General features: G+C 35.0%; 1 protein-coding gene across 3 annotated transcripts; it reads right to left on the reverse strand.

Moving 5' to 3' along the window:
* Positions 1-5,029: 5,029 nt before the first annotated feature.
* On the reverse strand, positions 5,030-24,035 carry LOC104241726 (ABC transporter A family member 11-like). 3 transcript variants are annotated; one of them, XM_070150372.1, is made up of 16 exons: positions 23,462-24,035; positions 15,047-15,281; positions 14,735-14,931; positions 14,474-14,659; positions 14,276-14,371; positions 14,010-14,198; positions 13,613-13,772; positions 13,267-13,520; positions 12,708-12,825; positions 12,534-12,610; positions 12,350-12,439; positions 12,006-12,149; positions 11,621-11,923; positions 11,463-11,543; positions 11,198-11,374; positions 5,030-5,433 (listed from the first exon to the last, which is right to left on the reverse strand). In XM_070150372.1, the coding sequence occupies exons 1-16, from the start codon at positions 23,834-23,836 to the stop codon at positions 5,236-5,238; spliced, it is 2,880 nt and encodes a 959-aa protein (XP_070006473.1). In that variant the 5' UTR covers positions 23,837-24,035; the 3' UTR covers positions 5,030-5,235. The 3 variants fall into 3 exon arrangements, with proteins under 3 accessions (XP_070006473.1, XP_070006471.1, XP_070006472.1); XM_070150370.1 differs by having other exon boundaries at positions 14,474-14,931; XM_070150371.1 differs by having other exon boundaries at positions 5,239-5,433; positions 11,194-11,374; positions 14,474-14,931.
* Positions 24,036-24,272: the final 237 nt, after the last annotated feature.

Consider the following 24,272-nt stretch of genomic DNA (forward strand, 5'->3'; position numbering starts at 1 on the left):
ACCTAAATTCATGCAAAATTCCAACTTCAGACCAGCACTCTTAACAAAACTACATGGCTCGAGACTTTCTAAAGAAAACCAAGTGCAAAGAGTTAAGCCAAATTCAAAGATTCTCAAGTCTGACTTCAAAATCAAATTCCATTTAAAATCCTTTTAAAATCCAAAGGGGCTATGCATGAACAGAGGCAATACTAAGTTACAAACTTCTGAAATCAATAAACTATACTTCAAGCTATATATATATATATATACGAATCTGAACACATGATTGATGGGATAAACAGACTTAGCTCAGATTCATCAGTCCAAACATGAATGATTTAAATTGGCAAGTACATAACCCATACTTATGGAAAAGACACTCAAAAACCAACCAACCTCACAATCAAGCTAAAGAATCAAAGTCCTCAGTTAATACATATTACGCAAGATCTAAGAGATTTCTGAATTGCCTACATTCAAAACAAGACCCATATGTAATATTAAGATAAACATGCAGTATTGATTACATTATTAACTACACATGGGAAAACTTGGCTAGGAGAAAACATAAAACAAAATGCAACAAACTTGAAAGAAACTGGTAATGCAACAAAGAAGTAACAATGGTCCATTTCTTCAACTGGAATTACATATCTTCACACAATAGCCTAAACAAACTTCATTTCCATTCATGTTTCGAAAGAGATACCTGGGAATAAAGGGAAAGCAAGAAGAAGTGAGGGATCAGTAGGCAGCAACAGAATTGATTCAGCAAGGAAAAAAACAGGCAGCAGGAGCAGTAAAGCCCAGATTCAACCAGTTGAACAATGAAATCGATTTGTGAAATCCAATGGAATAGTAACCAGGCAACAGAACTCAACCCAGAACTTTCAAAAACCAGTTTTAAACCATTTCTTCGATACCAAAGAGAAATCAGAAACTATTTCGAAATGCTAAAAACCTCCAGATTCAAAGGAAGATCAATGGAACAGTAGTTCCTTTGTAGTATACTGTATTTTCCGGGAATTTTTAACTCTCTCAAAATCTCTTCAATATTTCTTTTAGTATTTTTCAGAAAGTGTTCTTCTTCATTTCCAGTATTTCAGAATCTCTCCTGTCTGTGTCCCTTAACACCTCTCAAGTTCAGCCTTTAAATAGGCATTCATTTTAGTGTATCCTCCATTATTAATTCACATTTTTATTTTTAACTACCCACTAGCTTAGTGCTTTCTTAATTTAAATAGCTATTGCAATCCCAGCCTTACCACTATTAGAAGCTTCTTAAGTAGGTAAACACTTAAATTATACTTATATTAATCAGTTCTTATCAACATAATTAAACAAGAAGTTAAACCAAACTATTGAACTAATCCTAATTATTCTGACTAAGTGATTAAACGAGATACAATTTCACAATCTTAAAACAAGCTGATATCCTAATTATACGAAACAAATCCACAAAACCAATCTTAAAGAAACAACAGTGAACAAAAATAATTTATACCAAAGAACTTATCGAATTTCATTTGAAATTGACCAGAAAAAGAAAAAGAGACGAGGAAGACGAATATCAGAATAATACTAATAAAATATAAATATAGAAAAAAAAAGACAGAAACTCACCGGTCAATAGTAATTGAAAGAAACCTTCGAATCTTCATTTTTAAACCAAAATTTGATTTTAACTGTGTGTTCTTGATTAACTTAAAGCATCAATAAAACTTGACACTGCAGTTTTAGGTTTAAAACTTAGATTTAATATTCGACAAGTTTTGGTTTGATTCGAGGGTAATGGATTGTGGATTAGGGAAGAAGGGAGTGAGGTGGCTTCAGGGTGTTAATTTGGGAGGGGTTGGAGGCAGCGCCGCCACCGGAAGGCTAGGGTGAATGGTGGCTGCTGCTAGGGTTCATAGCTTAAAATCAAGATTCGAAATGTCCTAAGGGTGTTCGAAGGAAACTAACTACGGATTATGAAAGAGGAGATCAAGGGGGTTCTGGGGTATATTTTCGGGGCGATTTGGGGCCGGCGCCGCCACCGAATGGCGGTGGGGAATGGTGGCGGCTGGTCTCTAGGGTTTGGGTGAGGAAGATGAGCGATGAGATAGGGGGGTTATGAGGGGGCGGGGTCTGTTTTATATACTAAGGGAGACGTTAAATCCAGGTCGTTCGATCAAACGAGATCAACGGATTGGATTATTTGATTAATTTGAACGGTGTAGTTTATTAGGATTATAGGCTGGATCGGGTTTAGGATGAAACGCTTCAGGGTCGGGTTAAACGGGTAATGGGTTAAGTCCTGGCTGTTGGATGTGGGGAATGGACGGTTGAGATTGGTTGACACTGAAACGACGTTGTTTGAGTCGTCTTTGAGGTCTGAATTGAATGGACCGGGTATGACATGTGTTTAGGCTGGTTTTGGCTGGGTATTAGGTGTATTTGATTTGGGCCTGGGGATTAAATTGAATTGGCCCAAGAATTCTTTTCCCTTTCTATTTATTTCCAAACTATTTTCTTCTCAAAATTAATTTAAATCCTAAATTGATCCCTAAACCAAATTATTCCACCAAATTAACTTAATTATCTCTAGATAATAATTAACCCAATTAATTAAGTACCAAATCAAAGGAAAAACTACTAAAATTCAAGACTAAAATAAAAAAAACAAGAATAAACTATTTTTGTGATTTTTTTTTCATTTTTATAAAACACCTAATTATTAATTAATTCAAAAATGTCAAATTAAATCCTAAATGCAATTACAATATATTTTTGTATTTTTCATTACTAAATAAAATAAACAGGCACAGACAATATTCACACAGTAACAAAAAATGCCACTAAAATTCACAAAAATCGCAAATAATGGAAAAATTATTTTGTTTTGAAATTTTTGGGAGTAATTCGTATAGGACAAAAATCACTTGCTCACAATACGCAGTTGAAAAAGTTTATCCCGAAGGAATATTGAGTTTTTTACGTATTTTTCATGCATTTCACCCATTTATGCATGTGCATTGACCCATGACCAGATGACGTTATATACGTGTACATATGTAAATATATGTATATGGGATATGAGAAAAGGTTACGACGTTATATACACACCACCACCTGATCAGCTGGTATATGTTGATGATGTTGCTCACATTGGCCGAGACAATATGATGGGATGCCCTTAGTGGCTTGATGATATTATGTACACTCATACCTATGCATGGCACGACATTTATACGCATGTGCATGACATTATAAATGTTTCAGAATTTACAAAGTTATTCAGATTCAAAGATGTGTTTCTTTATTTCACGTTTCATCTATGTCTTTTACGTACAAATGTTCATGTCTTACATACTCAGTACATTTTTTGTACTGACGCCCTATTTTACGGGGCCTGCGTTTCATGCCCGCGGGTGCAGATAGGCAAGCTGACGATCCCCCTTCTTAGGATCCTTGATCAACGAGAGTTGGCGCGCTCCACTTGATCCGGAGCTGCTTTTGATTTTGGTACGATATGTTTGTATATATATATATATATATATATATATATATATATATATATATATATATATATATATATATATGCATGTGCGTACATACGCCTTGTTGGCAGATTTTCTTCATGTAGGTTATTTTCGTAATTCAGCAAATGTTATTCAGGTTCATATCTTAGACGCATGCTTAGGGATGTTTGACAGGTAGGACTCAGGCACCCGTCGCGGCCCATCAGTTTGGGTCGTGACACCTAAATCTTCCACGGACCTCCAAAATACATTCCGATCACGCTCCTAAGTCCCAAATCACCTAACGAAGTTGTCTGAACCATCAAAATTCACATACGAGACCTTTTTCACATAAGTCAATATCCGATTGACTTTTCCAACTTAAGCTTACTCAAAAGAGACTAAGTATCTCATACTTCTCTAAAACCACTCAAAACCCGAACCAACCAATCCGATACCACATAATACAGCTGAACAAGACATAAAGAAGCAAAAATGGAGGAAACGATGCTGAAATTCATAAAACGACCGTCTAGGTCGTTATATTTTAGTTCTATAATTTCATCATTCTTTATTATTCTTCCTTCCCGAAGTCCACCAAAAAATAAATTAAATTGATAAATGCATTAATCAACCAGGAAACTAAACCTTAGACCTTAGTGCCCATGGAGAACAAATTAAAAATTGGGATATCAACCGATCCTTTTAAAAAAAGATATTAAATGTAAGTTTCCTACTTATTCTTGTTTCGTTTAGAACCTATGACAATTTTGACTTCTCCTCAATAGGAATATTAATTAATTCTTTTTTCCTTTTTAAACCAACGATAATCACTCTTTATTAGGGATATAGTAACTGAAAGAGTTTATCACTTACTCTTCTTCTTTTTCCTTTTTTGTCATACGACAATTTTGTTTTTTGTAAAATAAATTTCATTTTTATTTACCATTTTATCCAACTCTTTATCTAACTTAAAATGTACTTACGAAGGGTAAAAGATGCGAACGACATTTCGCTAAGAGTTTCGTACTTTTAATATAGTATAGATATAGATAGATAGATTTTATGAATGGATAATTTTTTCTTAATCCATTTTGCTGCTAATACTTGTACGGGAGAAATTAAAAAATAACCAGATTTACAAGTGGTCATTTAAAAATAGCCACAGTTTCAAAAGTAATCGAAATTTATCTACTTTTCATGTAAAGATAAATCTGAACGAAAACACTATTTAAAATCCGAAAAAATACTTCAGTATGCATAAGTATACTGGAGATTGGAGCACTGATGCTCCAATCTTCAGTATATTATACTGGAACTTTCCGTGTGTTGGAGTTCCAGCATAATATGCTGGAAGTTCATATACAGGTGTATCGATCTCCAGTATATTATGCTGGAACTTTCCGTGTTGCAGCAAATAGCGGCCATTTATTAATAATTTTATGAACGCTGGCTATTTTTGAATGACTGTCCGAAAACTGGCTAGCCTGTGCTATTTTTACTACTTGTACTAGTTAGGTGTGTTACACATTCAAAGTGAGAATAAAGACAAGGGTAGCCTTGTTCTGTCAAAGAAAACTAGTATCGATATTTTGAAATGAGAGTTTCTCTATTACTGAATATCCTGAAAAAAAGGTTCCCGAAATTCCTACATAAAATTTAAAGAGTACATTTGAAATCTTCTCTTATGCTTAGGAATATTATACAACATAGAACAAGAGCAGAAGCATAAATAGGTCACTGTTCTCAATCTTTAGACTTTCGGCTCGGCAATAACTAAACTGGAAGTTGATATTTGAAGATTAGGTGGCACTGGAATCTCATCTGAATGCCCTGAGATGCAGAGGTTTCCATGATCATCTTGCTCCCAATAGACCTCCACCATAAGGCCTCGGGGGTTCTCTGTGGAAATCGTGCCAGGGATTTCCACATACTTCGATCCTAGAAGTACCTGTATTCATTTCGTAATGCAAATTAATCACTTTGTTTTTCATCTGAATGCTATTCAACCAGCTAATAGGACCCGAATTTAATTTATGTGCACTAACAATGTACAGTATATTACATCATCATGACCTACAATAATAATTACATATACGGGAAGCGCGGCTTAGGTGGTTTGGTCATGTAAGGAGGAGGACCACAGATGCCCCAGTGAGGAGGTGTGAGAGGTTGACATTGGAGGGCCTATGGAGAGATAGAGGTAGGCCAAAGAAGACGCGGGCAGAGGTGATTAGGCAAGACATGGTGCAGCTTCAGCTGACCGAGGATTAGGGTAGTAGAGTAGGTAGTCTAGAGTGTTCATAATAGTAGTATTGGCACGCAGTCTCGCTTTCTGTTGGCAGTAGGTTTTTATGACTAACCGTTGTTTTCGTTTATTATTTATCACCTTACTATTTTGTTGTTTGTATTCTGCTTTTATTTGGCTTTTTGGTAATGTCCCTGTTGAAGTTTGGCAAAATGCCAAAGTCCCACATTGGTTGGGAGTTAAGTTTGGGGGGATTTTTCCCCTATAAAAGAAGGCCTAATGTTTAGGATTGAAACACACCTCTCATTTGCCTTCTCATCTGTTTAAGGCATTTGTATCTTCTCTCTTTAGTATTATTTCACTTGTATTTTTGGAGTGAAATAAAATATTGGTTGTGTCCGAGGAGTAGGCAAAATTAGCCGAACCTCGTAAATTCTGGTGTTCCCTTTATTATTGTTTTATTGTCTTATTTATTATTTGGTGGCTGTCATAATTTTTGGTATAGTAGTTGTGACTTATTCACACTATATACATTTGACTTCCGCAACAATTGGTATCAGAGCCAAGGTACTGTCTAAGTATGCTCTGTGGTTGCAGCATAGTCTGATCTTCCACATCAGAAAAGATTTATCTTGGTAACTGAGTCAAGGTTCTGTCTGAGTATGCTCTGTAGTTGCAGCTTAGTCTGATCTTCTACATCAGAAAGGAAATAATCTTGATTTGTGTCGTCAGCTATTAAATAATATTTGTGTCAAATATGGGGGACAATAAACAAGAAGAATCTACATCAAGTGTCAACAATACGTCATCATTGGCATCTTCGCTTATGACAAGAATTGTGTCAAATGCGAAATTTGCGGTAGAAATTTTTGACGGGTCCGGACATTTTGGGATGTGGCAAGGCGAGGTTCTAGATGTCCTTTTTCAACAAGGGCTAGATCTGGCCATTGAAGAAAAGAAACCAGATGTTATTGGAGAAGAAGATTGGAGAATTATCAACCGTGTTGCTTGCGGTACCATTCGATCCTACCTTGCTAGAGAGCAGAAATATCCATACACAAAGGAAACTTCTGCAAGTAAATTATGGAAAGCACTGGAGGATAAATTTTTGAAGAAAAACAGTCAAAATAAATTGTACATGAAGAAGAGACTGTTTCACTTCACCTATGTTCCTGGTACCACGATGAATGAACATATCACCAGTTTCAATAAGTTGGTCACAGATTTGCAAAATATGGATACAACTTATGATGATGGTGACTTGGCCTTAATGTTGTTGGCGTCACTTCCTGATGAGTACGAGCACCTTGAAACTACTCTACTCCATGGAAATGACGAAATTTCTCTCAGAGAAGTTTGTTCAGCTTTGTACAGCTATGAACAAAGAAAGCGAGAAAAACAGAAGGGCGGAGAAGGAGAAGCACTGTTTGTGAGGGGTCGTCCTCAAAATCAAACGAGGACAAAGAAGGGAAGATCCAAGTCAAGATCCAGACCCAGCAAAGATGAATGTGCCTTTTGTCGAGAAAAAGGGCACTGGAAGAAAGACTGTCCGAAGTTGAAGAATAAGGCCAAACATAACAATGGAAAGGCTATTATGGATTCAAATGTAGCTGATTGTGATGATTCAGACTTCTCATTAGTTACAACAGAGTCATCAACATCATCAGACATATGGTTGATGGACTCGGCTTGTAGCTATCATATGTGTCCCAACAGGGACTGGTTCGTGGAATTTCAAGAAGGAGAATATGGAGTCATCCACACAGCGGATAACAGCCCTCTTACCTCATATGGCATTGGTTCAATACGATTAAGGAACCATGATGGAATGATCAGAACATTGATAGATGTTCGATATGTACCGGATTTAAAGAAGAATCTCATCTCTGTGGGAGCCCTAGAATCAAAAGGGTTCAAAATCATTGCAGAAAATGGAGTGATGAGAGTATGCTCCGGTGCACTAGTGGTAATGAAGGCTAATCGGAAGAATAATAATATGTACCGCTATCGTGGCAGTACAGTTATTGGGACAGCGACAGTAACATCCAGTGACGACAAAGAGGCAGAAGCAACCAAGCTATGGCACATGCGCTTGGGACATGCTGGAGGAAAATCCTTGAAAACTCTATCAGATCAAGGATTGTTAAAAGGAGTAAAGGCTTGCAACTTGGAGTTTTGTGAGCATTGTGTTAAAGGGAAACAGACAAGGGTTAAATTTGGTACAGCGATCCATAATACTAAAGGCATTTTGGATTATGTACACTCTGATGTTTGGGGTCCTTCCAAAACACCTTCATTGGGTGGGAAGCACTATTTTGTAACCTTTGTTGATGATTTTTCCCGAAGAGTATGGGTGTATACAATGAAGAGCAAAGATGAAGTGTTGGGAATTTTTCTCAAATGGAAGACGATGGTGGAGAATCAGACAGGCAGGAGAATCAAGTGTATTCGCACAGACAATGGAGGTGAATACAAAAATGATCATTTCAATAAGGTCTGTGAAAATGATGGCATCATCCGACACTTCACTGTTAGACATACACCACAACAGAATGGAGTGGCAGAACGTATGAACCGGACCTTGCTGGAGAAGGTACGGTGTATGTTGTCCAATGCTGGCTTGGGCAAAGAATTTTGGGCTGAGGCAATTACATATGCATGCCACCTCATTAATCGTCTACCATCTGCTGCTATTGATGGCAAAACACCATTTGAAAAATGGTACGGAAAACCTGCTGTAGATTATAACTCTTTGCACGTGTTTGGCTCAACTGCATATTATCATGTGACAGAGTCAAAATTGGATCCAAGGGCAAAGAAGGCTATTTTTATGGGAATTACTTCTGGAGTCAAAGGATATCGCTTATGGTGTCCTATGACAAAGAAAGTAATATTCAGCAGAGATGTTACCTTTGATGAATTTGCTATGGTAAATAAGGTAACAGAAGATACCAAACAAAATGAAGGTGCTTCTAAGCAGGTGGAGTTTGAGGGAAAATTTATTTTTCCTACACAAGAAGCAGAGGAGGAAACAAATGAAGATTACCCTCTGGAAGGAGAGCCAGTAGAGGAGATTCCAACTCAGGAATCTCAACAACAACTTGAATCAATAGCAACCAGCAGGCCAAAAAGAACAATAACGAAACCTGTTCGTCTCATAGAGACGGTTGCTTGTGCAACCTCAATTGTAGCTGATGATGTTCCTACTACTTATAAAGACGCTGTCCAAAGTTCAGAAGAAGATAAGTGGAGGATTGCCATGAATGATGAAATACAGTCCCTTCATCAGAATCATACATGGAGATTGGCCAATCTCCCGAAGGGAAAGAAAGCAATTGGGTGCAAATGGGTATTTGCAAAGAAGGAAGGATTTCCTAACCAAGTAGATGTTCGCTACAAAGCAAGATTGGTGGCCAAAGGATATGCTCAAAAGGAGGGAATTGATTACAATGAAGTGTTTTCTCCAGTTGTAAAACATTCCTCCATTAGAATTATGTTGGCTTTGGTAGCACAATTGGATTTGGAACTAGTTCAGATGGATGTAAAAACTGCGTTTTTACATGGAAACTTGGAGGAGGAAATCTACATGACTCAGCCAGAAGGATTCAAAGTTGCTGGAAAAGAAAATATGGTGTGCAAACTTGAAAAATCGTTGTACGGATTGAAACAATCTTCTAGACAATGGTACAAGCGATTTGACGAGTTTATGTTGCGGCAAGGGTACAAGAGAAGCAAATACGATCATTGTGTGTATTTGCACAAGCTTAAAGATGGTTCTTTTGTATATCTTCTCCTATATGTTGATGATATGTTGATAGCTTCCAAGAATTTGGAAGAAATTGATAAGTTGAAGATTCAACTGAAGAAGGAGTTCGAGATGAAGGATTTGGGTGAGGCAAAGAAAATTCTTGGCATGGAGATAATTAGAGATAGACGTTCAAAGAAACTCTGTTTATCTCAAAAGGAATATTTGAAGAGAGTACTTCAACGTTTTGGCATAGATGACAAGACTAAGCCAGTTAGTACTCCACTTGCTTCCCATTTTAAGCTAAGTACTACTATGTCGCCAATGGATGAAGCTGAACGAGAGTATATGTCAAAGGTACCATACGCAAATGTTGTTGGTAGCTTGATGTATGCAATGGTTTGCACAAGGCCTGACATTTCACAAGCTGTTGGAGTTATTAGCAGATATATGCACAATCCAGGGAAGGAGCATTGGCAAGCTGTGAAGTGGATTCTACGGTATATTCATAATACTGTAGATGTCGGGTTAGTTTTTGAGCAGGAAGACAATCAGTCTGTAGTTGGATATTGTGACTCAGATTTTGCGGGTGATATGGACAAACGAAGATCAACTACTGGTTATGTGTTTACTTTTGCAAAGGCACCAGTTAGTTGGAAGTCTACTTTGCAGTCAACAGTTGCTTTGTCTACAACAGAGGCAGAATACATGGCTATTACAGATGCTGTGAAAGAGGCAATTTGGCTTCAAGGATTGCTAAAGGAGCTTGGTGTTGAACAAAAAGGTATCACAATTTTTTGTGATAGTCAAAGTGCTATTCAATTAGCGAAGAACCAAGTTTATCATGCAAGGACGAAGCACATTGATGTTCGGTATCATTTCGTACGCGAAATCATAGAAGAAGGTGGAGTCACGGTGAAGAAAATTCATACTACAGAGAATCCTGCTGATATGCTGACAAAGGTGGTGACTGCGGTCAAGTTTCAACATTGTTTGGATTTGATCAACATTGTTGAACACTGAAGATTGAAGATGAAGACACAACCAAAATTTGTTATTGAGAGAGAATTGAAAATGTGGAATTTTGCCAAGGTGGAGATTTGTTGAAGTTTGGCAAAATGCCAAAGTCCCACATTGGTTGGGAGTTAAGTTTGGGGGGATTTTTCCCCTATAAAAGAAGGCCTAATGTTTAGGATTGAAACACACCTCTCATTTGCCTTCTCATCTGTTTAAGGCATTTGTATCTTCTCTCTTTAGTATTATTTCACTTGTATTTTTGGAGTGAAATAAAATATTGGTTGTGTCCGAGGAGTAGGCAAAATTAGCCGAACCTCGTAAATTCTGGTGTTCCCTTTATTATTGTTTTATTGTCTTATTTATTATTTGGTGGCTGTCATAATTTTTGGTATAGTAGTTGTGACTTATTCACACTATACATTTGGCTTCCGCAACAGTCCCTTCGTCTCTATATTTTCATTGATGTGGTGCTTATGCTTTCATGAGCCGAGGGTCTATTGGAAACAGACCCCACAACGTGGGATAATACTGAATATGTTGTTGTTGTTGTTGTTTGCTCTTTATAGTAATTTTAATTTGGTAACCTAAAATGCAGTAAAAACTTGCTATAATTGGTTAAATACGTTGATATTGTAAAAATCTTTATACTGACAGTGTACGCGAGTTAAATCTATGACACAAATATAATTCCCAAGTCGCACCTACTTGGAGAGTAGTTCCTGATGGTAAAATCAGTGGCATGATAGTTTCCTCAGTTGCAGCCACTTCTAGCTCTGCCTTCTTTGCAATGTTCAAGAACACTTCTTCTAGCGTTGTAAGACCTATTTGGATATTTAATATGCCAAACTCCAGTTTTCTATTTTCTAGCTCTGCAAAGAAATTCTGATACAAATGTGCAAATAAAACATAGTAGTGAGTGATCAAAATACATGTTATGCTTGTCTTCAGGAACCTCGTGATAGGTACTTACTTCGAGTAGCTTCTCCTTCTCGTGAGGAATAACAAAAGTCAAGAAGGATTTATCTTCCTCTTTTGGTGTGACATCTAAATGCTGTAAAACAACTTACTAAGTAAAGAATATTTGTTTATTCATTGACAACAATCTTTAAAAGCTCTACTAGAAAGTACCTGTTTGAAGAATTCTTTGATAGCCTCATGATGCTTTCTGTCTAGTGTATTTGTCATGGCATTCACATTGTCAGCAGTTTTACTGAAGCTAACTTTAGCGATAAAGCCAACTCCAAATCGAGACTTCAGCAAGGTTGATGTTCCAATGCAACGAAGTCTACCCTTTGCCATTATTCCAATACGATCTGATAAAATATCAGCTTCCTCCATAGAATGTGTTGTCAGAACAATAGAACGTCCTTGCTTTGCAGCCTCAATTACACTCCATATATGCCTCCGAGTTACAGGATCCATACCAGTTGTCTACAAATTCCATGAATTTACTTCAGAATTGAACAAGCAATATATTGATTATGCTAGACTGTAGATTCTAAATATAGCATACTGGTTCATCTAAAAATAGAAGTTTTGGATCTCCAATCAATGCTATAGCTAAACTGAGGCGACGTTTCATTCCACCACTGTAGCCACCTGCTCTCGCTTTGGCAACATCATCAAGTTTCACATCAGCCAACAATTTTTCAGTTTCCTGACATTCAAGCAAATGGAGAAGTTTTTAGTGAGAATCATATGCAATAACCACTTCTTGAAGAGTCGATGGATAATTGTGGCAATCTATTTAGGATGAAATATGACATGCATATAATCCAGTGAAGTACAAGTATTTAGATAGAGATAAATCACATTCTTTTATCCCGACAAGGAGTAAGGATGGCGTCAGACACTTACTGATTTTTTTGAAGTCGGGGATAAGCCTTTGATGGTGGCGAAGAGTTCAAGGTGCTCTTGTCCGGATAATGCATCCCAAAGTGTGTCGAACTGCGATATGGCCATGCAAAGTTAATGAAAGAAAAACCAATCCAAGAAGAAGCACAGACTTGAATTGAAAGGTAAAGATCAATGGAATAGCTACCTGTGAGCAGACTCCAATCAGCTTTCTTATGTTGGAGATACCAACCGAACTTCGAACAGAGTTTCCATAGATCAGTGCTGTCAGAAAACAACAAATATGAGTTACATGATCATTCATTCTCAATCAAAGGAGAAAACAATTTAACTTGAAACTTTTCAAAAGGATTGCTATTACCATTTCCATGAGTGACTGGAGTTATACCAGTCAAGCAACTAATTACAGTTGTTTTGCCAGCTCCATTTGGTCCCAAGAGACAGAACAATTGATCCTTCTCAAGATTTAACCAAAGACCCTGAACAAAAAGGATCATTCTTAATATTTAACTATACATCCTGAATGAAAGGGCACCTTCTCTGCATTGCAACACATCTTCTGTTATGCTACAATGAGAAAAGGAAAATTTTCAAAAGGTTTTCTATGCTGTATTAATAATGTAGCCTTGGGAAGCAGACTGCAGAAATATTGGAGGGCAAAATGTTTGATGAGAACCATATAATAGATGATGCCTTCACTTATTTCAAGTGCAGATTCTAAATGATAAAATTTGGCGGGCATGCATCTTATATCATGTAAGGGTCAAGCAATCGATGCAACAAAAACCAACTATGGTTTCTATTAAGTCAACTGTGGAAGTCCAATATCTGATGATTTATTACTGAAATAAAGAAAATCTAATTTTCTCATTAACTTTATCCAAATACTACTTCCTAACCAAGTTTCATGATAAATTCACCTGGACAGCCTTATAAGGTTTCTTAATCTTGCATCTACAGTAGCAACAGAGAAGGCAGCAAGAATGGCAGCTTGAGCTTATTGTCCTAGAATACATCTTATTAAGATCTTGTAGCTGCACAGCAACATTAGGATCAACGTTGCCTTCCTCCGCTTGTTGTTTCACTCTATTTTCCTCATCAAGAACATCTTCATCATCTTGAGTAAAACTGTCATGTGGCGGCGCAGAACCAGAACCGCAACATGGGGCATTTTCTGAATTTTAAAAAAAGATTAAGCTTGGTTACTGAAGGATGGCAATAGACTCTTCTGAGGAAATGAGATTTAAGTCAAAAACTCAGTAGTACCTTTATACTTTTCTTCACCTCTTCCTCTCCAATATCCAGGTTTCAAAAAGTAATATAAGGGTTTACTTACACCTGCTGAGTTGGGTATGATATTGTCAAGGTAGATAGCCAAAATAAGCCACAGGAAGAACGTCGCAATGAGCCATCGATAGTAACGGAGCTGGCAATTCAAAATAGTTCAGGAAATGGTCAAAAAACTTCATTTTAGAAAGAAGATATAGGATAATAAGTTTTAACATGAATAAGCAAGAGATAAAGCACAGCAACTAGGTTTTAGGGTCTCTTATCATCTCATATACATGGAGAATTAGATTTCAGAAGAGATCAAAAATTGCAAGACATAAGATTTTTTTGCTATAAATCAAAAAAGAGAAATTAAAAATAAAACTCTTCATACAATTGAATAGCAATATGAGCCATCAATGTCACACTCGGAAAGCCTACTCCAGCTGATCCCGCCATTGTCTGCTGCAAATAATAACAGATTCAGACCTCCTGAAAAGGGATTAGGCGGAAAGAAGGACCAAATTGTTCTTCTATAGCTTGTTTTATGGCTTGTATCACTATAGAGCACCCCTGAAAATGTCTGTAAGAGAACAAAACAAACGCGTTACAAAGAGATATTTAGGAGTTACTGCAAGTTTAGATCAGGAATTGACTTGCCTGAGTTCCACAACCAATTACAAATATGGCAAAGCTGGCAGATGTAGTCGAAGCAGATTTGCGGATGAAGTTTGATATTAAGAAGGCAAAACCAACCTAGTACATCAAGATGCAAAAAGCTTTAGGTCCTGAAATACTGCGACGGTGGTTAAGTTAGTCATATATGATTTCTCTAATAGTCCAAAGTAAGAAACTCACCATGTTGAGTTGGAAAAGAAAAAACAAAAGTAGAACAATCAAAAAGCTGTTTTTCAAGAAAAGGTGAAGCTGAAACATCATTCCAAAAAGAACAATGAGGAGTGATGAAAGGAATGTCATAATTCCCTCCCATATAAGCCACGAGCACCAATACGCAGAGTCAAAAAGTCCCATCACAGTCATTGCCTGTAAATCATATTGGAAATCAGACAAAAAGTTGGGTATAAAATCCATGATTCTTAAAATAAATGAATATGTTACCTGTCGAAGTTTGAGCTCCTTCTCAAGAACCATTGAGCTGATCTGAAATACAAAACCAAACATAGAGATTGCATAGAAGAAGATTGGACTGAAAATAGCAACAAAAGCAAACTTTTGAAATGAATCTCCAGCTTCACGGTCTTCTATTGCAGGATGGGCAAATTCCTTGAGACCAACATTCCAGCTGAACTTTGAATCTGCGAAAGCAGGATACAATCTTAAGTTTTAACGATACAAATGTTTTATTTTGATGATAATTCTTTTGGAATTTATTAATTATCATGGTAAAGGAGAACTACTAACTTATACTACCTCCAAGCAAGGACCTTGCAATCTCTCGAGATGCAGCTAGCTGAAGGGGAAGTTGGAACTTGAAAGTTGGATCTTCAGGTACCCTTGGAACTTGAATGTATGTAGATGTATTTGTTACTACGCCATATCTTATAACTGTGGCATTTCGTTCCACGAAATGCAAAGCTCCAGGGGTACGCATTGGATCACTGAGAAACCAATTGTTCAGGTCATCTTTTGTGCTAAATGACTTGACCTGAAAAATTAAAACTTTAGTTGCTGCAGTATACACAACTTGAAGAGCAAACAGGTGGCAACTTGTATCTCATTCTTAAACTGATAAAGCAAAAGAACAATTCTTTGTCTACATTCATTCCAGAGAAAATACGTACGTTATCTTGATAAAATGTAAGTCCTGCCACAATATCTTTTTCGATAGCAAACATAATGAGTTTTATTGATAAAAATGTTGGGATATATACTATTAACCATGAGTTTGGTTTAGATACAGTATTTATTATGAAATAATTGTTTATTCAGTTTTAATAAAGTTTTAAATAGATCATATAATAGTCTGTGTCCTTTGCTTATATAGTAGATGATTTAGTGTATAGAGTTTAGCTTATACACGGAAGATTAAATCATCGGTTCTTATAAGTATAAAGTTTGAGTTCACAATCTAATGATGGAATTGGACAAACCATCAGGAATGATTGTAGCACAAGATTAAATATAATTAATCTTGATTATGGGAATGGTTTAATTCCAACTTCTTGTGCTAGTACATTTTGTATGTATTGAACGGACCAGGTAGAGATAAGTATTTTATACTGACTTAATAAAATAAACTCTCTAGCCATTAAATGTACTTATACTCTTAATCTTGATATAATTATTATTAGCTGTGTATATTATTATTGTTTTGATTTATTAAAAGGCGAGATTTCTTTCGTGGGTCAATATGCCTGGTAAATTGGATAATAATAATATACATTGGCGAAGTAATAGTTAGTTGATGGAATCCATGTCTCGGTTTAGAGATTGATGATATACCTTTATGAAAGCTTATAAGTTTTCATGTGTAAACCCGGCCGGTGGATTTTGTATCCGACACATGAAATAAGTTAAGCGAAAGTCTAAAGGAAATAATCAATAAATTAAATCGTCAGTAATTTAATTTAATTGATTCGTATCTGAATCTTAACATGGGGAGTTAAATAAGATTTAATGGATGAATTTCGAAATTGAATAAGGAGTGTAATTACGAATTTTTAGTGGAATAATTCGTAATTAATTATGGTGGATATTAATTTCGAAAATTACAAATTAATTCCATAATTGGAAGCCTTGTTAATTAAATTCTGTGGTCCCTACTGTGCCTAAATAATAGGAAATAAAGGAATCCTTTTTCTGGTGGAAAAGAAAACCTAACAGGTTTTGGAAAAGGGTCTTAACCCTTAAAACTTGTGCTATAAATACATAAGGTTTTCCACCTAGAGGGATGAGTACATGGTGGCTGAAATTTTCAGCCAAGTTTTCCTAGAAATTTCGCCCACACGAAATTGCTATTTTCGGGTATTATTTGGGTAACACAGTAGAAGACCGTGGAACGTTCGAGGATCACGATTGTGCGGGTGATGGAGATTCCATTAAGAAGTTATGGAACTGAAGGCTCACGTGGTAGAAGAGATATGTTCACGCTTCAAGAGGTAACCCGTGAAATCCCGTTTATGCTAGTTGTCTAAATTACATGTGATTTTGATACTGGGATTGCTTCCGCTGCATATAATAATCCATCAATTGGTATCAGAGCTCACTCACATCTAATTAGATAACTAAGTTTTTCATGAAACAAGAATATGGTGTTTATGTGCATTTTTTGAATTACATATATATGTGGTTTTCTGAAAAACTGCACTGCTGTTTTGTGAATTAACTGTGCATAATTTATGGATTATTCTTATAATCATGAGATATATGTTTTTTTATTGATATTTGATTGAGATTATCTGAATTTTTTGGGGTAAACCCTAGAAAAACGCAAAACCTGTTTTTGACCGAATAGCCGGAATTTTCGGAGGTCAGCGAACTTGACGGACTCCGATTGAGCTGAAATTTGGTGGATCCATCGGAAACGCCGTGGTGAGAAACACTCACTGATATGCAGTGAATCATGGTATTTTTCGGCGTTTTGAGGTCGTTTAGACTGTGTTTTGGACGTTTTTCTATTTTCTGGAAATTATTTCTTAATAATTTTAATTCTTTTTTAATTCAATGGTGTTGGGGATGACTCCCCATGGTCCCCATGATTAAATACTAGTCATATAATAGGTTTACACATTGACTATTAGCAAATAAACGTGTTGTTGTATTAAATTCAATAATAGAGGTGTAAGATTTTATTGACTAGGTCTTACAAGGTATAATTCATATTGTGTAATGATATAATTATTTTGTAAGAAAGTAAAATTCTCTATTTGATATTCTGGATGACTAATGATTGGAGCGTTTGGCATGTTTGTGCATAAAAAATTTCTCAAATTTAAGTTTATATTTTCATGCCCTACGTGATTACTAGTTTGGATTTTCGATGAAGAATTTTGTTCTCTGATTGGAGGTTCTAATTAAGTGAAATATGACGGTATGTTGTATGAGTTTTATAATGTTGGTATGACTTTTAAGCTATGGTCTACCATAAAATAATTTTATGAGCTAAATATATATTCACTTGTAAATTGAGAATTTTATGAGTAATAAATAGTTACCACTGAAGTGGTTTGTTTATTTGAACTCATGAAAAATTCTTAGTAAATTTGTACATGTGAAATTATATCTATTCATGGATTGAGCATTATGATTAATAAGTAGGATCCACAAAATGGTCTATTTATTTGAGTCACTGAAATATGTTTAATATACCATGTGAAAATTATCCTTGAGAAATCTACATTAATGGTGGAGGTTCATAACTAGAAAAAGAGTATTTATCTTTGGGTACTAGTGAAACTAACTCCACCCATGAGAAGAGATATTGGGGTTTTCACTGAACGGGAGAAAATATAATATCTCAGGTTCTTATGTATTTAATAAAAGGATAATTTATTGCAAAAGGAGATATTATATATCCTAGAAATAGGAAGAAAATAATATATGCCTTGAGCTCATAGTGTAATTATAAGGAGAATGGAAATCAATATCATATTTATTTTAATTCATGAAACTACTTAAAACGGTTATTCTCCGAGTTTGGTTACAGGCTAGTGGTCATGAATTTGACGGACTCCGATTAACCTGAAACTTGGTGGGTTCATCGAAAACGATCTAGTGAAAAAAAACTCCTTGCTATGCAGTGAATCATGTTGTTTTTTTGGCATTTTGAGGTCGTTTAGATGGGTTTTCAAGCAGTTTATTAAATTGAATTTGTTATAAATATGAAAATTATTCTTTATATATCGGTTATATTTGTGTTAAATCTGAAACATGATGATTTAACTTGATATGATATATAGCAAGAATGCAAATCACATGGATTTAATCCTGACTACGCCAAAAAAAAAAAATTATTCGAATTTGGTCTAGTTTTTGGCAATCATGAATTTCACGATCTCCGAATGACCTGAAATTCGGTAGGATCATTAGAAACGATCATTTAAGAAGAACTCACTGCTATGCAGTGAATCACATCGTATTTTGATGATTTGGGATCGTTTAGGTGAGTTTTTTGGAGGTTTGACGGATTAAAATGTGATTTACATACGAAAAGTCATTCTTTCTATCATTTTATATGTCTAATCTGGAACATGATAACACATGTTGATTTGACATGAATTGGTATATGATAAAAAAAAATGTAGGTCATATTTTAAATTCTTAAAAAAATGCTTAAAATGATAATTTTTCAAATTTGGTCGCAATTTTTGATTGATATGAAATTTGGTAGATTTATCAGAAATAGTCCAGTCAACAATAATCACCACTATACAGTGTGAAATATTAATTTTAGTATTTTAAGACTGTTTAAATGGGTATTGAGCATTTTTTTTAATATGGAACTTAATCCTCAGAGAAAAGTTCGTGGTTGTGATAAAGTGGTGATGGGAATAAACCCCTATTGTCTTCATTTTTTTTATTTATAGTGAGATAATAAATTTATGCGTTGACATTAGGTCTTCCTCCATATCGGATAAATTTATTATGAACTCACTGGCTATAGTTACTAGTTATTGATAACCAGTATTAACTCTCCATCTGAGCTTAAAGGGTTGAATCAATTTTGTAACTACAATACAATCATGATTAAGTGGTGATAGAAATATATTTCTATGGTCTTCCACTATTAATTTCAAGTGAGTAATAAATTTATGCGTTAACTTTAGGTCTTCCTCCATATCGGATAAATTTATTGTAAGCTCATTAGGTGAAATACTAGTAATTTACATCGTGTACTTACTCTCCATCTGAGTATACATGTTGGATCAATGAAACTAGAGCTATTAAAAATGATGTTCACTTGACTTAAATTAACAGTATACTCTCCATCTGAGTTGGGTCTGTTTTAATTATTGGAGTGAATAATCTGGCATTGCATATGTATGTTGCATGAGTAGTTCTTTCCCATCGAAATTGCTATTCAAGATGCATGACATATATGTGTAGTGTGTTTTAAAATTTTTGTATTAAAAAGTTATATACAATTGACTGAAAATAATAGTATGCTCTCCATCTGAGTTGGTTCTATTTATTTTTGGATTGTATAATTCTTGCATTATATAATATACTTTGCATGAATAATTCTTTTCCCATCGAAATTTATTATTCCAGATGCATGTATGTATATAAATATTGAATGCAGTCTGAATTTTACTATTCAGTGTTTTGACTTATTATGATCTATTTAATATTTTTATCTCAACTCCACAATGATTTTATGCAATTTGTCGTATTACTTGTTAAAATTTTCTTTTAGTGATAAGGCATTAATTTTAAGGATGCAATATATGTACTTTTGTTAGAAGGAATTTAATTCCGGTTTCTGGGCAAAATAAGAGATGGATATTTGTTTTATTTTTCGAATAACTCTTGAGTTATTGAGCTTAATAAACACTTTATCTCTTGTGGTACATGAATGCATGACCTTGTTATTATATATTGATGTCTCTCCTGAACAGAACAATATTAGTCTACCTCATAAGAGAATATGTTCTTCAAAATTGAGTAAAACTTATCTGTGCACTTTTATCTAAGTCATATTAATCTGGATAGGATTTCAAGTTGGTCAAGTATGGACCTTAAGGTTCATTGAAAGTAGAGGCACTACCAACTTGTGGATCCTGTTTGGAAGGAAATTTGACTAAAAGATGTTTCCCTTTAAAAGGAAATAAAACTAGTGATAAGCTAGAATGAATCCTTTCTGATTTGTATGGTTAAATGAACATACTCGTAAGAGATAGATTTTGAGTATTTTATGACGTTCATAAATGATTACTCAAAATATTAATATATTTATTTGATGCACTGTAAGTCTTAATGAATTAAGTAATTCAAGGTTTTTAAGACTTGAAATAGAGAAGCACCAAAGAAATATATTAAGTTACTACAATTTGATTGTAGTGGCGAGCATCTCTCTAAAGAGTTTTTTAGTTACATATCAGAATAGGGATTACATCTCAATTGACTACACCGTAAACTCCATAATAGAGTCGTGTAGTAGAAAGAAGAAATAAGTCTCTTTTGGATATGGATAGACTAATGACGTGTTATTCAGATTTGCCTTATTTATTTTTGGAATATTTCCTGGAAACTTCAAATTACATTCTGAATTTAGTTCCTTCTAAGCTAGTACCTGGGACATCTATAGAACTGTGGACTGAATGTAAGCTTGGTCTGTGGCATGTTCAGATATAGGATTATCCCGCATATGTGCTGAAAGGGAAAGCAGATATGTAAGTTGGAACTAAGGATGGATAGGTGCATGTTTATCGAATATCCAAGAAAACGAATGAAGCTTTATTTTATTGTCCTAAAGAAAATAAGGCAATTGTTAAAACAAATGCATTTTTCTAGATAAGGACTGTTTAATAAAACATGTTCCTAGAAGTAAACTATTTTTACAGGAACTGGGCAAAGAAATAACTAGATGTTCAAGAACATCAAAACCCACACGTCAGAATTGACGTTCCATTGCATTTAAGTAGTGGGAGAACGTTAATAGACATAATATGCCTTTATCGAGTGGGAGTGATGTTTGAACATTGAACACTATAGTAAGAAGTCACTAATATTTCAATGTCGTGAGGTAACGAAGGTAATATTAGTGGTACTTCGTCTTAGTGGGAGAAAGCTAAAGAAAATTATAGTTCGGTGTTCATTCTTGGGATAGTTTCGGTAACAGGATCTCTGAAGAGTTTAATACCAAACTAGATAATTACGACAAAAGTACTACTGGACAAATATTGCATCAGATATAACTTGGCAAGATTCTTTAACAAAACCTTATTTGGTGAAGGCTTTTAATAGTCATGTAAAAGAATGCCTGAGAAAGTTGTAGATGCATGGTTATGAGTCTAAGTGGGAGATTATTGGGGTATATACTATTAACCATGCATTTGGATATAGTATATTCTAATAATTATCATGGTTAAAAGTCTAAGTGGGAGATTGTTGGGATATATACTATTAACCATGAGTTTGGTTTAGATATAGTATTTATTATGAAATAATTGTTTATTCAGTTTTAATAAAGTTTTAAATAGATCATATAATAGTCTGTGTCCTTTGCTTATATAGTAGATGATTTAGTGTATAGAGTTTAGCTTATACACGGAAGATTAAATCATCGGTTCTTATAAGTATAAAGTTTGAGTTCACAATCTAATGATGGAATTGGACAAACCATCAGGAATGATTGTAGCACAAGATTAAATATAATTAATCTTGATTATGGGAATGGTTTAATTCCAACTTCTTGTGCTAGTACATTTTGTATGTATTGAACGGACCAGGTAGAGATAAGTATTTTATACTGACTTAATAAAATAAACTCTCTAGCCATTAAATGTACTTATACTCTTAATCTTGATATAATTATTATTAGCTGTGTATATTATTATTGTTTTGATTTATTAAAAGGCGAGATTTCTTTCGTGGGTCAATATGCCTGGTAAATTGGATAATAATAATATACATTGGCGAAGTAATAGTTAGTTGATGGAATCCATGTCTCGGTTTAGAGATTGATGATATACCTTTATGAAAGCTTATAAGTTTTCATGTGTAAACCCGGCCGGTGGATTTTGTATCCGACACATGAAATAAGTTAAGCGAAAGTCTAAAGGAAATAATCAATAAATTAAATCGTCAGTAATTTAATTTAATTGATTCGTATCTGAATCTTAACATGGGGAGTTAAATAAGATTTAATGGATGAATTTCGAAATTGAATAAGGAGTGTAATTACGAATTTTTAGTGGAATAATTCGTAATTAATTATGGTGGATATTAATTTCGAAAATTACAAATTAATTCCATAATTGGAAGCCTTGTTAATTAAATTCTGTGGTCCCTACTGTGCCTAAATAATAGGAAATAAAGGAATCCTTTTTCTGGTGGAAAAGAAAACCTAACAGGTTTTGGAAAAGGGTCTTAACCCTTAAAACTTGTGCTATAAATACATAAGGTTTTCCACCTAGAGGGATGAGTACATGGTGGCTGAAATTTTCAGCCAAGTTTTCCTAGAAATTTCGCCCACACGAAATTGCTATTTTCGGGTATTATTTGGGTAACACAGTAGAAGACCGTGGAACGTTCGAGGATCACGATTGTGCGGGTGATGGAGATTCCATTAAGAAGTTATGGAACTGAAGGCTCACGTGGTAGAAGAGATATGTTCACGCTTCAAGAGGTAACCCGTGAAATCCCGTTTATGCTAGTTGTCTAAATTACATGTGATTTTGATACTGGGATTGCTTCCGCTGCATATAATAATCCATCAAAAAATAGCACTGAGATGGAGATTGTGATCGAGTATTTCCAAAGGGTGATTACAAAAACTCAGTTCCTTGTCTATTCGAATTTTTCAAGGAGCTGATGATCAGGAAGCCTAAAAAGTTCCAATATTTACATTCTCCATCTTATGCCAAAAATGCAAAAGAGAAAGATATAGTAATTTAATCTATGAATGTTCTGTGCTTTGCCCTCAAAACACAGGAGAATTTAGGATATAAAGTTATGAGTATGATTTTATTACGTATATGTATAAATATCTGAGCCGGAAGCGATTAGTCAGTTTATCCCATCCTAAATCCGCTTTTGCTAGAAAATCAAGCTATTGGATGGATTGATCATTGGCATAAAATCAAGCAAATTATATCCTTTAAAAATAAAAAAATAAAAACAGCAAAGTACTGTAACTGCAACAACGGATAGTGAAAGTTGTACCTTGGTAGGAGGAATAGGTCGACCTGGATTATTTGCCAAAATACCATTAACAATGGATTCAATTCTTTTGTTGCCACTGCCACTCCACACAAAGTCATAACACGGACGCTTAATAAAGAACTTGTGCTCGCATGGCGGTATAGGAGGATTCGTGAGAGCCTGAGGATCATTCACTGCCCCTATAGCGGACGGATGCTTGGAGCAAAAATCCATGGCCTTTTGGATTCCAAACAAGAGACCTAAGAAGAAGAGCGACGAAAATAACTGAAGAAATGTGGCTCTCTTGCTTCTCATCGACAGCAAGAAATTCTTCTTCAGTAAAGCAATTGTTTGTTGCCAAAACAATGAAAATCCTCTTTGCAATTCCATTGCCATTTCTAATTCCAAGTCAGGCGAACTTTGGGTAGAGTTTCACTTGAATGCATTCTCTTTTTGTATATATGATCAAGTGTTAATTAGGCAACTTTCTCTATAGTGAGGAGTACTTTTTTAAAAAATTGGTATATTTGAGTTAAAATATGGAAGAATTTATGGGCATGGTGTGATGGTGAAGTTAACAAAGGCAATGGCGAGTCTTTTATTCATTCTTCGCCGGGGAAACCAACGTCCTTTCTTGCTAAACCGTTTAAATACTTCCGCCATTTTCACTTTTGGAAAGACTATTCTACCCCTAATAATATAGTTTGCCCTTCTCCAATAAAAATTATAAAATAAAATAAAAAACAATTCAAATACTAGATTAAAGGCTGTTGTCAGTAGTTGGAAAATAAAGGTTTCTCGTCATTAACAGACAAAGAAAAAGATCCAAAGA

Source organism: Nicotiana sylvestris, chromosome 6 (assembly GCF_000393655.2).
Source record: "Nicotiana sylvestris chromosome 6, ASM39365v2, whole genome shotgun sequence".
Classification (NCBI taxonomy): domain Eukaryota; kingdom Viridiplantae; phylum Streptophyta; class Magnoliopsida; order Solanales; family Solanaceae; genus Nicotiana; species Nicotiana sylvestris.

Excerpts from the sequence above, each read along its gene's own strand:
- LOC104241726 (XM_070150370.1), bottom strand. The coding sequence starts at position 23,836 with ATGGCAATGGAATTGCAAAGAGGATTTTCATTGTTTTGGCAACAAACA. Across the intron at positions 12,611-12,707 it reads TCCAGTCACTCATGGAAATG|CACTGATCTATGGAAACTCT; the intron begins GTAATAGCAATC and ends GTTTTCTGACAG. Across the intron at positions 5,434-11,197 it reads CATCAGGAACTACTCTCCAA|GTACTTCTAGGATCGAAGTA; the intron begins GTAGGTGCGACT and ends AAATGAATACAG.